General features: G+C 36.1%; 1 protein-coding gene and 1 long non-coding RNA gene across 2 annotated transcripts; both read right to left on the bottom strand.

Annotated features, from left to right (window-relative positions):
* Positions 1 to 304: 304 nt before the first annotated feature.
* LOC139866044 (glycine-rich domain-containing protein 1-like) lies at positions 305 to 7569 on the bottom strand. The gene is made up of 9 exons (XM_071854172.1): positions 7315 to 7569; positions 5746 to 5927; positions 5549 to 5669; positions 5211 to 5459; positions 4665 to 5123; positions 3546 to 4096; positions 1023 to 1221; positions 746 to 907; positions 305 to 638 (listed from the first exon to the last, which is right to left on the bottom strand). The coding sequence occupies exons 2-9, from the start codon at positions 5901 to 5903 to the stop codon at positions 555 to 557; spliced, it is 1983 nt and encodes a 660-aa protein (XP_071710273.1). The 5' UTR covers positions 5904 to 5927; positions 7315 to 7569; the 3' UTR covers positions 305 to 554.
* A 4352-nt stretch (positions 7570 to 11921) lies between these two features.
* On the bottom strand, positions 11922 to 14029 carry LOC139865807 (uncharacterized). Its single transcript, XR_011765112.1, has 3 exons — positions 13878 to 14029; positions 13188 to 13245; positions 11922 to 12126 (listed from the first exon to the last, which is right to left on the bottom strand). It is a non-coding gene; the product is annotated as an uncharacterized lncRNA (long non-coding RNA).
* Positions 14030 to 15471: the final 1442 nt, after the last annotated feature.

The raw sequence follows: 15471 nt of genomic DNA, 5'->3' as shown, positions 1-15471 counted from the left end.
TGAAAATTAAATTAATAAGGAGTATTTACCCATTTCTTCCCATTGTGGCACGAAAATTAAATTATCTTTTGATAAGGTTTACCAGGGAAAGAATTTTTTTACTCTGCTATGCAGAGTTTATAATCGTGACTAATTTCTAACCCTTGTGTGGTTATCACTTTGAACCTTGTACTGCAACAATTTCAGGATTAATTCTTTAAATATACCAACTTATTTATAATAACCAACACAAGTTACTTACACATGAACAATACAAGAATCAGAAGCAGATATCTTGTTAGAAATTTCGATTTCAAATAATCAAATTCCAAAACAAATCACAACACCCCTAAAAATACATGGAAATCTGTATCATTTATCAATTTATTCAAATTATTATCGAACACTGTTTATAAACCCCATTTATACAGAAGATGGAGAAAGAGTGTTAAGGAGAAGCCGAAGGCTATACAACCTTGGAAAGTTAAGCAAGCTGTTTTGGTAAAGATGCCATATTAGCTTAAAAACTGTACAATCCATTTTGCATAAATTTGTACAACTGCAACAAATAACCATTATATCCTTCCTTTCTGAAAGTGTTTAGATGCAATAATAAAAGCAGAAAGTATTCCAGGTAATGCAAACCATTCTTCTTGCAACTGTTGTTAACACAGAGAAAAGGAAAATTATAACATACTTATAATAAGTCAGTCTGCGAGTTGAGTTGCGTAAAGTGATTAAAATCGAGAAGGTGATGGATGCATACCGTTAAAACTCCAGATTTAAGGTCGAACAATGCTACTGGTTTCCCATATGGGTGGTCACTAGAGAACTCAACTGCTGTAATGAAATGAGATTCATTTGTTTGCTTATCATCTTGGTGGTGTTTTGGTTCATAATCAAGCTTTCTTCCAGATACTAGTTTAACCTTCAATCATATGAACACACACACAGTTAGCTATGATGAAATAACTATAACTAAAAAACAATATAACAGTTAGAAAAATAAAAAAAAGATATAATCAACAACATGTAACGCTCACCATTCGTGGGCCAGTGAGTAGGAGTAGGAGGTCACTGTCTTTGTCGTCGTTATTTTGAAGCTTAAGAGACCATAAAGAATCGAGAAGAGACCATTCGTCCCGCCCAATAAATTTACCAAAAACAAGTGATTCCGATTCCCCTGTTGTTCCAGCAAACCCAATTATCTCTTTCGTCAATGTCTTGTTTTTTTTCACGTTCCTGTAAACCCAATTGAAATAACTTTAGTCTTTAAATTTTCATTTAAATTTAATTTTCCTTTCCACTACCCATATAATATAGGGCAAAAATAGCCCAAAAAGATGATGTAAAATATCAAATTTCCTAATAAAGGTAATATCACTTTGATCAACGCCCGTAAAAGGACTATGATTGCCCGTAAAAAATTATTAGACTCTCTCTCTCTCTCTCTCTCTCTCTCTCTCTCTCTCTCTCTCTCTCTCTCACATAAGAAAAAACCCTAACTAAACTCAGTCGCCGCCATCCCTATTTTTTCTCCTCCTCCGGCCGTCGGTTTTTGCCGGCGGTCCGGAGGACCTCTCTTCTTCACCCTTTATCATTTGTTTTTTATTCTCTGTTCTCCATGCATTTATTTCGATTATGTAATTTTCGTGTTAGGTGGTTTTCAATTCGTGTGTACCGTCTTCGGTTTTCAATTCGTGTGTACCGGTCGGTTAGGTCTCGGTTTAGATCAACAAATAAGGTTGCATTGGTGGGTTGTCGAGGCGGTTCTGCCGGATCTTGTCTCGTCTTTTTCCAACGCAGATCCTCTGTTTTGCGAAAGATGGCCTTTTATGTTTCGCCGGAAGTTTGTGGTTGCCGGTGGCAGGTTTCCGCCGCCAGCAGGTTCGTGTTTTGTGGTGTTTGTGGTTGTGGGTTTCGATTCATGGGTTCGTGGTAATCGGTTGTTGACTCGTGTTGATTCGCCGCCGGCAGGTACGGGTTTCTTTTCCTCCAACATCTTCTGCTCTTGACTTCAGGTTATTTGCGATTTAGATTCGTGGTTGTGGGTTTCGATTCGTGGGTTTGTGGTTATCTATTGTTGTTTCGTGGTTCGTAGGTTATCGATTTGTGATTGTCGATTTGGTTTAGATTCGTGGTTCGTGGTTATCAGTTGTTGATTCGTGGTGGTTGTCGATTTATGTATTCGTGGTGGGTTTTTGTCGAGCTTGTGTTTCGATGAAGACTTGAAGTCGTGACCTTCTGTTGCGTGGGTTATTTCTTTGTTAATCATTTTGACATGATACATTATCACCACTCAATTGATTGTGTGTGATCGGAGATAGTTTTGATTTTCGTGGGTTTTTTTGTGTGGTTTTCGGGTCGTAGTCACTTCCCCGTTTCCATATGTTCATTCGGGTGCTTGCCCTGATGTGATAATGTGTTTTGTTTTTGGTTAACAAGGCGGTTTCCTTTGATGGTTGGCTCGTTCGTTCGCAGGCTTTTTAGTTTGGATTGTTTCGAGTGGGAGTTTTAGATTCGTTGATGTTGTAGGTTTTCAACTGATCTTATAATGTTTAGATTGTTTAGTCGATTCGTGTTGAAGTCATTAGAGTATAGAAGGTTCGGCGGAGGTCGTGTTACGTATTCGTGTTATGTAATCCCTGGCATCTTGCTAGTTTTATTAATTTTAATATAATTATTGCCTTTCGAAAAAGAAAAAAAAAGAAAGGATTCGAATTTGGAAAAAGTTGCAATCGAGGTAATATTGATCCACATATGCCATGTCATCATATCCAAAGAAGTTTTCTGGCTATTTATCCAGCGGGTTTTCCTACCAACTATACGGGCCAAATCAAAGGAACGATGTTTGGTGGAAAAACGTGACAACCTAATTTTGGATACACTTGCCTATAACACTGTTATCGATGAGTTTTTGCACTTAAATTTAAAGGTGTTGCGTTAAATCTAGTTTTTACATATATTATCAACTACTACTGTTTATTTCCAAAAGAAGGAACGGTTTAAAAGTGTAGAGATGTTGAACTTATTTGGTGAAGATGATGACATGGCATCCACCTCATCAGATGTGATGAGGTGGAATTTACGTGGCTGCACATGCGGACATATATTATCTCAATTGCAACTTTTTTTAAATTTGAATCCTTTCTACACACTAAATGGAAATCATACTCGTTTACGGGCAATAGTAAAAGTGATATTACCTTCATTGTCCCAAAATAATTGTCTAATTTAACTTTTCAAAGTCTTTTGTTCTCAATTTGACTTGTAATTAATTTATTTGTTTTATATAATATCTACTACTAATAAAGTTTATATGAGTAGAAAACATGTTTTCATTTGTACAATTTTCATCAAATATTAAATACTCCAACATAAAAGAAAAATATTTAGAGTCAAAGTTGGAAAAAAAGACTTCAAAAGTCAAACATGAACAATTATTTTGGCATGGAGGGAGTAATTATTGTTATGACATAAGAACGTTGAATGGGAAAAACGAATGAGAACTAAAGAAAATAAAAACAAAGAATCTTGACGGGGTTGTATAAAAAAAATCGGATTACCTCATTCGAAGTTTGATGATGTCATCATTAGCTGCATCACTAATCTTTGTCCAGCTCTTTGAAAAACTAACCATACCCGAAAGTTGGAAAAAGCAGGACTTTTTTGCAAGAGACGAAGACTTTAACATCTGAACCACGTGTGGTACTGGAATAGGTAACGTACAAGATGCTGAAACTCGAAGACGAATTGGTTCAGACGTTACGGTCCCTGAACTAGGAACCACGTCCAACCATTTCTCCACCGAAAGGTTAGGGTTAGTGACCGAACCGAAAAAATCTTCTTCCATAGATATACAGCAAGACCCAAGAATTTCGTCTGTTGTTGTTGATGGTGAAAAATTAGAATCAGACTGAGAGACAAGTTCAAAGAACAAATATCCGATAGGTTGACACTGGAACATTGCAACTTGTTTCTGGTCGCACTCTGATTGGATGGTGAGTTTCCTCTTTACGTTCAAGATTCCATCAGGTTTTGATTTCCTAAACATGACACTGACTTTACCCTTATGCATCTCGGGTAAATTCTTTATTTCTACAAATTCCAAAAAAACCTGCAGACCAAAACTAACAATGTTTAGCCGTTCCAAATAAATAAATAAAAAATAACAATGTTTAGGCTGACTTGACCTGATGATAAAAATCTTGGAAAAAAATGAGAACACTATTTTTTTTTAACATTTTCTAGAATTAAAAACTCAAGTTTTTGTTTTCAGACATCAAGAATCTTCATCAAATATGGAACTAACAGAGAAATATCGAATGAACTCTTTCGCATAAAGGGCTATATATGTAAGTAATAAACAATTTGATGATTGGATTCGAGCTGAATATCAAACTTTATTTTATTTTATTTTTTTGTCGTTTTTCTTGAGTTCCATTAAGTACCATAATATAGACTATGAAAACTGTAGTATCAAAGCAATAACCGAATTACTGGAATAAAATGATGCATGAGATGTTGCAAGCACATTAACATTTAACCCATTACATCACACCTTTGTAATTGGTTTAGTACTTTTCATGAAACAAGTCATTGTTTTTAGTAACAAATATTCAACCCTAAACGGAAACTGAAACATTTTGGGAAAAAAGTAACACATCTTGACTAGAAAAAATTACCTCAACGTAACTTAACTTCGGACCTTGAATCAACCTCTCGAACTCACTAATAGTTGAATCAGCCTTAATATCCTGCATCGGTGGTAAACAAGGAACGGTAGTAACAGGAGACGGTGCATTACCTCTATACATTGCCCCGGCCCTCCAATACCTTGACCCAAACATTTCTTCCCATTGCTTTGTAGTTTCAGTAAAACCCGTATCCAATTTCTGACCTTTTCCTCTGTTTTGGTCTGTGTCATCATGTTCTAGAATCTTCCCTAATAACTCTACTAAGTCTTGTCCGTACGAAACAGGATGTAATTGGTGAGTATGCCATATTAGGTCTATGTCATAAGTCGGAACACAAAAACGTTTTAAAGATCTCTCCCTGTTTCTCCTGATAATATGCAAAAAGCCTTTATATCTAGCAACAGCTGATTCGAGAAAGACATCACTGTTGAAATGGGCTCTAGATACCTTGTTAAATAATAAACAAACAAACGGAAATTATTAGTTACTTCATCTTCAAAAAAAAATATATATATAAAAAAAAAGGGAGGTTACCTGATAAAAGAAAGGGGCTTGTCTTTCAATAGCTAAAGTAAAATCATATGTTGAAAATCTTTGAGTTTTATCTAATACGGTTTCTGAAAAATCACCACGTGTCATGTCAAATTCATACGACTCGTTAGGATAAAGTTTGTTCCATATTGATTCGGTTTCAATTGATGATACTCCTTGTATACAAGACACTACGTTACAGTTGTCAAGAACCCTTCCGTAAAATTCTTCACAATCAGACTTGTATTTAACCTGACAAAAATATCAACCATTTTAATAAATTTGTTTCAGTCTCAAAACAAATAAATAATAATAATAATCAGTTTGAAGAATGAACGTACAGGATTGAGTCTGTGACAGTGCCAGACCCATTCACAATCAAGGGGAACAACTAACGGTCCTTCTTTAGTTACCTGATACTCGCAATGTTTAGCAAGCAAAGGTAGCCAACACATGTTGTACCTAAAATCCAACGTTACAATCATTCGCAAAACAAATTGGTATTACAATATGATAATTATAATTATAATTATGTTACCTATAAATTGCCCATTTCAAGGTGGGGCCTTCATAAAGCCAACGATTCCTGTCTACAGCTGCAAGAAATTGCAGCTGAAGCTTAGCAGCAGCAATAAGATCTACACTTAAGGAAATATTCTGGGCTGCATTCCATTCTGACTGTTGTTCCATGTCCATTCCGGTTCTCACGTATACAGAACCCTGCAGGTGACATTTTTTTACAATAGATTGTTAAACACTAGAAATACTTTTTTTTTTATTTGCGAAATAAAGATATATTTAAAGAAAAATAGATCCAAAGATTTAGAAAGTGTTACATCTGATTTTTCAAGAATATTGATGTAAAATTTATAGAATCAATAAAGAGCACATAAAACACAATTAAAATCAGTCTTCAATCAGAGGAACATTTCATTAATCAACCAAAACCGAAGAAAGCTCATAAACAAGACCAACGACTACAATCCTCACTTATTCGGGAAAAACACGTGATGAATTAACACGAATAGGTGCTCATCCTTAACTCTCAATCAATCAAAGAACAAGACAAAAGTTTCTACTCCTAATGGATTGAAGACCATATCAACGAGTCTCCCATCTTGCAAATAATGCTTATCTTGTGTAGGCAAAATTTTTGAAATGATACCCTTTTTCCATGTTTTCCAGCTAATATAACGCCTACTTTGATTTCACATTTATGTAAAATATAGACATGAATACTTCCATTTACTCTGTCTCATTTGTCTTAGAACTGTGGACCCACTTCACATCAATAACTCGGCCCCTATTGCATATAGGTAGTTTTAGACAAGTTTCTTTTGAAGTATATATACATCTATTTACGTTCAAGTAAAGGATTCTAGTCAATTAAAAGGATCTTTCTTATCAATCTAGAGATCATTTTAATTCCATTAGTAATGAGGATTTGAAATATCACACATTGATCAATCAAAGAGAGACTCAACAACTAAAAGAAAGATCGTTTCTTTGGGATCCTTCGTTTCTTCAAACGGAAGAAACAGAGATAGAATCAAACCGATTCTCGAAATGCCTTTCAGGATATTCCTCAAGGTACCGGCTCAACACGGCATGTGAGAAGCAAATGATTGCTTCCTGCAAACCTCTTTTCTTTATTCTTTTAGCCTTTGTTTGACAAGCTGTTGTAAGTTTTCGAAAAGATCTTTAAAACTATCCTAGAAAATTCATTAATCATCATTTTCATCATTATTTATTTGAGAAAAATTATGAACCTTAAATTCAAACACTGCTTAGCAGACTAATACAAATCGAAAAGCTGTTTATCTAGTTACCTAGAAGAAATAAGCACTTTAGAAGTGGCATATCAACACCTACTTGATTTTTAAGCAGATAAAAGCCGTAAACTAATTGATTAGTATCAAACATAGAGTAGTAACTGCGGAAATTGATATCCAGTAAAAGCCGTAAAAGATTACGACTTTGATTCAGTAAAAAATTTCAAACCCTAAACATCATCTCCTATTTCACCTAAAATATTAGATTACAATGAAATTTTGATGATTAATAAATAATAAACCAAGGATTATATTATAAGGGAAAGAATAGTTACCAGCACAAGTAATATGGATTTAGGTATATGTATGCCCGTGTTTATAAAAACTTCAGGGAGGAGAATCACCGGTGATTGATTGACAAGTATTTGACGGCAGCAAAAAGCGGTGTGAATAATTTGTTAACAGTAAGTACGTTTACTTTTCCGTTATAGGGTGGTGATTGAAACTTCTTGGAAACTATTATAACACGTTTTTTCCTTCTAACTAAATTAACCCAAAACTACTGTCACGGCCACGCTCAACAAATTTGTTGCATTATCCAAATCATCCAAATAATAAATAAATCAGTTGAATTGGGGCAACAAGCAATGGATATGCGATTCCTCAGATATCGATCCAAACATATTCATTTAAATGAATATTGATGATTTAAATGGTTAATTAACGGATACGAATATTGTTGATACCTATTTTCAACTAGTAGCTTACAAGTATAAGTACAGGTCCAAAACTCATTAGAGTGGGTGGATTGTCGATTGACTATTACTCTTGGGAAAGCGTCCTTGCAAACTCGGATCACGGTCTAGAAACTGTGGGGTTGCTTAAGTCAATATTGCGGAATCAAACTATGAGTTAGTCCGTCTAGTGGTGTGCACCTATGTCTTCGAGTTCTAGAGATAGAAAGTACTTCATGAGAGAGAAAGTGTGTTCATTGTCACAGGTGCAAGTATCTGAAAAGTGATGGCCAATGTGTCCTATTTATGGGCATAAGAGCTACTGGATGTTCTGAGACACGTGTCGCGTTATTATTGATTTATTTATGCAAAAAGTGTGTAACCGTTGGATTTTCAGATACGTATTTTCGAAGTTGCTGCAGTTTCAATAATAACTTTTCATGTTTAATTACGCGAGTACGAGACGGTTTTGGCTCGAAAACTTCAGGAGATACGGATTGTCTTTTCGGGGATGTTGGTTTGTTATGAGAGTTCATGAGGAGGTTTGTCTCGGGTTTGGGCATTTGGTAACGATTGGAATACATCCTGGTTAAAACCGACAATGAGAGTTATCGGGGAAATTTGATGCTTAGGATTTTTGAAATAGGATGAACAAGGGTGTTTCGTCAAATATTCTAGGGTATTTGAAATATGCAGGCAGGTTTGAGCTTCTCTCACTAGGGAAAATGGTTGATAAAGGGTATAGAATAGAACGCATTCGACGGTGCTCAGATTATTTGGGTGATCATTGGTTCAACAAATGAGCTATTTCTTCAAGGGTGGCCAATTAGGGATTTTAGGTGAACGAGGGAGTGGATAATCTAGATAGTCCCGGAGCAAGAAGCTTTCTAGAAATTGTTTAGGGTGTCGGGAACCCGGTGAGAGTTTCGTAACCGACGAAAGTGTCGGGATAGTGGGAGTTGGACGACTAGTGGGAGTAGTGGAGATGGTTGTGCGATGTGGTTCTCTAATTTTTGTAGGGTTAGTGCGTCGATTTCGATTACTAGAGACTCGAGTACTTTTTTTTACTCTCCAATGGCAAATATTTTTTCAAGTATCCAGGTGGTACGAACCAGATTCTTCAAGGATAGTGATCAAGCGTAAAATGGTCCAAGGGGTTCGGTTCATGCGAGATCAACAATAATGAGGGGTTTAAGGGTGTTTTGAGTTTAACTCTCCGGTCCGGAGTACCGTGAATAACCCTCATACGAGATGATGATCTCAGAAAAGGTGGTTAAACGTAACCCACCATCATTCGGGTTAACCGGAGTTGATGGCCCAAGGGCGATGTTAGGATTTACGTGGTGTGCGCTACCTGAAATTGCTAAGTCTTTGTGAGAGTTGTGTCGGTTGTGCGGGTTTGCTGGGGTGAAAATACTTGATAGTATTCTTGTGGGTGAAATGTGATGTAATTTTGGATGATGATCCCTTAATTCGTTCTAGTTACGCCTATTTATACTTGTTGGCTTTTGTCCCTTAGTGTCACGTAAGGGGACAAAAAGGGATATGATGTTGCCACGTCGTATTGTCTCTGTTCTTTTATTCCAAAAAGCTGAAAAAAGTGATGCCACTACCTTAGTGTTGTCACCTTGATACCCTGCTGTCCTTTTCTGTCCGCCCTACAATGTCAGGATCGCATCGTACAACCACAGGTGTCCTTTCTTCTTTTGTGTCGCCATAGTACCTTTATATCTTTATCTGTTTCTACGTACGACGCGGTGCTCAAATGCGCAATCAATATTTGTGAGATCAATGCTAAAGCGTGGCGAGATTGCGCGCTAGTCAATGTAAGATATGAGCCCGTGCGACTTATGTGGGGTGACGCGCGCTAATCTGATATATCACATATAGATGTGCAGCTATGCGCATCATTAAGTCCCCCCAGTTCTATAGTACGCATAACTTGTTATGCGTGATGTAGAACTCTAATCATGTTATGAAATGCGCAAAAAATGTGCGTTTTAATGCAAAGTGTTGTGCACGGTGTAGAACTTCTAATGATGACGTTTGGGACGTCGAATGGTCATGTTTAATGTAGAGAAAACACGCGTGTTATGGAGTTTTAATCATGACCTATAGCATGTTGCAGAGGTGCATAAAATGCTCAGACGTTTTTTCGGCTTATCAGTCTGTTACGCATGGAAGGCTGTCAACTCAACCGTCGCCTTTGCACGGTTACTGTTGCATGTCAGTTTTCTCTTTATTGGATTTGCGACACGTGTACGGCGAAGGCGCATATTCCTTCTCCCTGCGATTTCCAAGGTTTTTATCTATAAATACTTCATTAGCTTAATGTATTTTTTTACTTTATCACCTATACAACTTCTTCTTCTTTCTTCCTTGTGTAATCGACTCGATGCTTTTTCAACTTTTACCATTTTCCACTCGAACGATCATCAGGTTAGGGTTTTTCTCTACTCGCCTTCCATTTCCTTACGAAAAAATTATGTCTTCTTCTACTTCTACTACTGAAAGCAAGAACGTCGGTGAGATTTCCTTCGTGATCACTCTCCAAGACCTGGAAGGGAACATGAGGGGTTATCCCCCTCTTCGTGCTTTAAACCCAATCCCCCCTAATAGCGAGCAACATGCTCATGACCCTCTTCCAAGAAGGTGGCTATTTATTCGAAGGTGATGCAATACAGAAATCTTCGATATCCTCTCACCTCTTTCTTCATATCTGTTCTTCAGCATTTTTGTATTGGCGCTGGGCAGCTACACCCTTATAGTGCCTGCAAACTCTCTCTCTTTGAGATGTGGTGTAGGGCGCAGGGCTTCGTCCCTACGGTGAACCTATTCAGGAACCTCTATTCTTACCAGGCACATGATAATGGCTGTTTTGGATTTCGAGATAGCGAGGGGTTTGCCCAGCGCACAAAGGCGGGCCTACGTGAGAAGTGGAAAAACTCATTTTTCTTTGTTGACCACACATTCATTCCCAATACTTGCGCCAATGTCCGCACATGGCATTCTGATGTTAATAAGGATTTGAATGACAAGCCCCCCATGACACCTGATGAGAAGCGTATGTTCAGTATGTGTAAGAAGAAAAAACTCCTGGTGCGCACATATGCGACCGACATTCTTCGCGTTAGTCAAGTATGTACCTATCCTCCCATTACACCGGTCTGCTGTAAAAAGGGCAGGGTACCATGGCTAATCCGCGCCATCTTTACACTTGTAATGTATGATATTTATTAACAGCGCATGCTAACTTTACTGTGTTTATCTTTGCAGTGATGACGCTAATTACTGTGCTTCGAGATGAGAGTATTGACGAAATTACTGCCCGTCATGGGGGCGAGGAGGTTGATGAACCTCATGTTGAGGGAAACACCACTCCTACTGTAACATCCCACCTTTTTCCGTCTACTTTCCGTTTAATTATTTTAAGTCCGTTATATAATTATAACATCTTCCGTTAATACGCGTTTTTAAAATATTTCGTTTAGGTAATCCACGCACCCGCTTTCAAATCCGAGGGACTAAACTTGTCAATGGGCCAAAGTCTTGAGTAGGTCAAAGGGTCAACACCCATCTCCTCCATTCATTTCATCCTCCACTTTTCCACTACTTCCACTTTATTCTCTCAAACACCAAATCAAAGAATTATCATCCATTTTGAATCTAGCAAGCGTTCTTCAAAACAAATTACATATTCGGAATCCTTGCATCTTCCTCTTCGAATCCATACCAACTTCATCTCATTTGGGTAACTTTCTAAAAACACTAAATTTCTTGTTCTTGATCTTTAAAACTTAAAAGTGTGTTAATTAGTGTCTATGACTCAAGTCTAACATGATTATGTGATTTATTTACTTATTCTTGCTATTTTGGTGTAACTAGCTTAAACTTGAAAAGTGACTTGCTTAATCTTGAGATTTGGTTGATCATATGTTGTTAGATGTTAAAAGTGCATGTATTAAATGTGTTACTGGCATCACTAGCTACATTTTGGTATGTAGGTTGACTTGGAAAAGCCTCATTAACATGATTAAGGATTTTATGATTTTTGGTTAGGGTTTGGTAGCTTTAAATGTGATTTTTGATGCATTAAAAGCCTTACAATGTTGTTTGTAAGTGTTTAGTAGTATCGTATGCGTAATTACCTATGAAACGGCGTATTATATGTGTAACACCCCTGCTCCAGACAAGAACGAAAGGTCACATTTATTGATAAATATTCAAAGTCATAATAAGGTCTTATTTAAATACATAACTGATGTCTTACACATTTATTAATATGTTTTTAATAATAACTTGAGATTTTGAAACATAAATATATAAGTCCAGACTAAGGCATTAGATAGTTAGGTCTCTAAGGCATCTTCGTATCTTGAAGCTCTCACGCTCATCCCATCTTACCCTGATTACCTGCCACAAGAAAAGAAAATGCGGCTGAGCTACTGGCTAAGTGCGCGGATGTTGACAGATATACACAATAATATAATAATAACAATAATATTTCAAAGGATAAGAGTGAACAGAATAATAAGTAAATTTTATTTTATAAAATTCTCCATCGATTAACTCCACAACAACAGAATAATGAAAATAAAGGCCAGAGTAAAGAATGGTCTGTCCATACCGAGTACACCTACAAAACAGAATATCAAAATCGCACCCACGGTGCCAAATAGTATCATATATCGCGCAAAACACACTGGTCATGACTCTAGGTGGTTCCCCTAATCAGAAGGTGTGTATGGCACTACACAACACGATCGCTCTACACAGATCATATCATAACATATCCTAGGATGCATCCATACGCCTCTCAAATAAATCAAACGCTCTCCCGCGAGCCAAATATAATAAATTGGAGACGTCGTGACAAACCACACCTCCACGGTTAGTGCCAAGTTACTGGTTGCCACAATGACAAGCCTGTGGTACCTCCACAGGTAGTTGACTCGGTATACCTATCTCCTGTCTAAAATCTAGGGTTCTATGGTAGCACAGTGAACATACCAACCAACACCAAAATTATGTTCACCGTACATATGGAACCTAATGAAAAGAATTAAGAACGCTCGAAATAAATAAGTTCATCAAGTTTACCAAAAATTTATTAGTTTCTCATAAAGGGTTCATCAAAAACCATTTTGATCAAAGTTCTCGTAAATCATTTCTCCCCCAAATATTTTCTTAAAAGTTACCACAATAATTCAGGCCCCACAAAGTTTCTCAAAATCATTTCTTTTACAAAATATTTTTCATAAAAATTATTACAATCTATAAATATCATTTTTCTCAATTCAGTTTAAACAAATAGTTAAAATCGATATATAGTTTAACTTAAAAATATAGTTTCGTTCAACAAATAGTTCAAGTCAAATAGATATATAGAATCAAAACGCGCGAGCATAAATGAAAGTGATAATTAAAGAAGCAGTTCAAGATAACGCTGAAAGAAAGAGTACGGACATCCGTACCTTGATAATTGTCTAAAGCTCACAGGTCTGAAAGATCTCCCAATATCTTTAACAACGGCTACATAAAATAATTTAACTAAACTTAGTATCTAATTTCGAGGTCAAGTTTTAATGTTACAACAAACAACCCAAGTCCCATAAACTATCGGTATAGCTTAAGTCTAACAAAATAAAAAGCTTTTAAATATTTATTTAATTATTATTTTATCAAGATACAAGTGTACTAGGGGGTAAATAGTAATTTTATGAATCTGTTATTCTAATTTCAGAACTATATATAGTTGAGGGGCTAAATACAACTTTCTAATTAAATCATCGCCGTCTTTGCCTACGTACTACTCCGATATCAATTCCAAGTTTCATTCTATATACTACCTACGTATAGGTATATATATATATATATATATATATATATATATATATATATATATATATATATTATTACCATATTATATATTCTATCACTTAATGAATTGGAACCACATACAACCAATAAATAAGTATTACTATGAGTTTCAAACTTTCAATTCTTCTTCTTTTTTTTTTAAAAGCGATGTTTCCTTGTATTGAAATGTTTCGATATCAGGACTGAAACGATTAACATTTTTTTACTCGTATATGTATATATGAACAAAATATTAATAATACTTCTTAATATTAGATTAAGATTTAAGTTTGTAAAAGATTTACCTTTAGAAATCAACTAACTTGTGAAGACCATCTCTGTTCGTTCCCTTCTCATCACCACACTCTGGTTTTATTTGTTTCTTAATTGATTTCCTTTGTGATCATATATGTATATGTATTATTAGTTGGACCGAATTTTAGAATATGAAAATATTGTGAAGTATGAACATGGATTACATATGTATATATAGATAAAAATACAATAAAATATAAGGATAGTTGGATGGTTATGAGTGTGTGGTGAGGAGGGTTTTGGAGGGTTAAGGTTGGATAGTTGCTGACTTCTTAATATCTCATGTGTATGCACACAAAAGACACCACATATACTAGCATCTACTTCGTATTAAGTTATTGTGTTTATTTTATTATATATTTCTCAATTCTCTACATTTATTATTATTAAGATGTACATAATATTACTAATATAACTTGCAAAAATAATTTCTTATTTATATACATATAAAATTATTAATATGTTTTCGTTCGGGTTATTATAACATATCCCTCTAAAAATGATTCCGTCCCCGAAATCGAACATCATAAAGTTTATTTATATACATTTTAATTAATTAATTTTTTTTATGTATTAAATCTAACCTTAGGTAAATAGAGAAGGGTAACGTTCTCGAATAGAATCCTCAAGTTCCCATGTAGCTTCACGTTCAGAGTGATTTTTCCACAACACTTTAACATAAGGAATTATTTTATTTCTAAGTTCTCTTTCCTCACGAACTAGAATTTCTTGTGCCTCCTCTTCACATGACAAGTCTTCTCGAATCTTATGGAGTGGATATTGAACGACATGAAGTGGAGAGTAGTTGTAGCCTCATAAAGTAGACATATGAAACACATTATGCACATGAGACAATGCCGGTGGTAGTGCCAGACAATAAGAGACTTCACCAACTCTTTCCAAGGTTTCAAAAGGGCCAATGAATCGTGGACTAAGTTTTCCTTTTAGGCCAAAATGACGGATGCCTTTATTAGGAGAAACTTTAAGAAAAACATGTTCACGGACTTTGAACTCGAGTGCTCTACGATGCTTGTCAGCGTAACTTTTCTGACGTGTACGAGCCTCCTTCAACTTTTCCTTCGCCAGTTCCACCTTTTCATTAGTAACTCGAACTAATTCGGGTCCTTCAATTACTTTCTCACCGGGTTCATTCCAACAAATAGGAGCTCTACATTTTCGTCTATACAACATCTCAAAGGGTGCCATACCAATACTTGCATGCCAACTATTATTATACGCAAATTTAACTAAGCATAGATAGTCGTCCCAACTTCCTGTCCACTCTAAAGCACAAGCCCTCAACATATCTTCTAAAGTCTGAATAGTCCTTTCTGACTGGCCATCTGTCTATGGGTGAAATGCAGTGCTGTATTTCAACTTCGTGCCAAAAGCTTTCTGAAACCCTTTCCAAAATTGTGAGGTAAAACGAGGATCTCTGTCTGAAACAATTGACACCGGAGTGCCGTGAAGTCTGAAAATTTATTTCTGGAAAATTTCTGCCAACTGACCAGCAGAGTACGTCTCACGGATAGCTAAGAAGTGAGATGACTTTGTGAGACGATCTACTACAACCCAAATTGAATC

The sequence above is a fragment of the Rutidosis leptorrhynchoides genome, chromosome 9 (assembly GCF_046630445.1).
Source record: "Rutidosis leptorrhynchoides isolate AG116_Rl617_1_P2 chromosome 9, CSIRO_AGI_Rlap_v1, whole genome shotgun sequence".
Taxonomy (NCBI): domain Eukaryota; kingdom Viridiplantae; phylum Streptophyta; class Magnoliopsida; order Asterales; family Asteraceae; genus Rutidosis; species Rutidosis leptorrhynchoides.
Note: the sequence above shows the minus strand (reverse complement) of the source record. Positions and strands in the feature narration are given on the sequence as shown.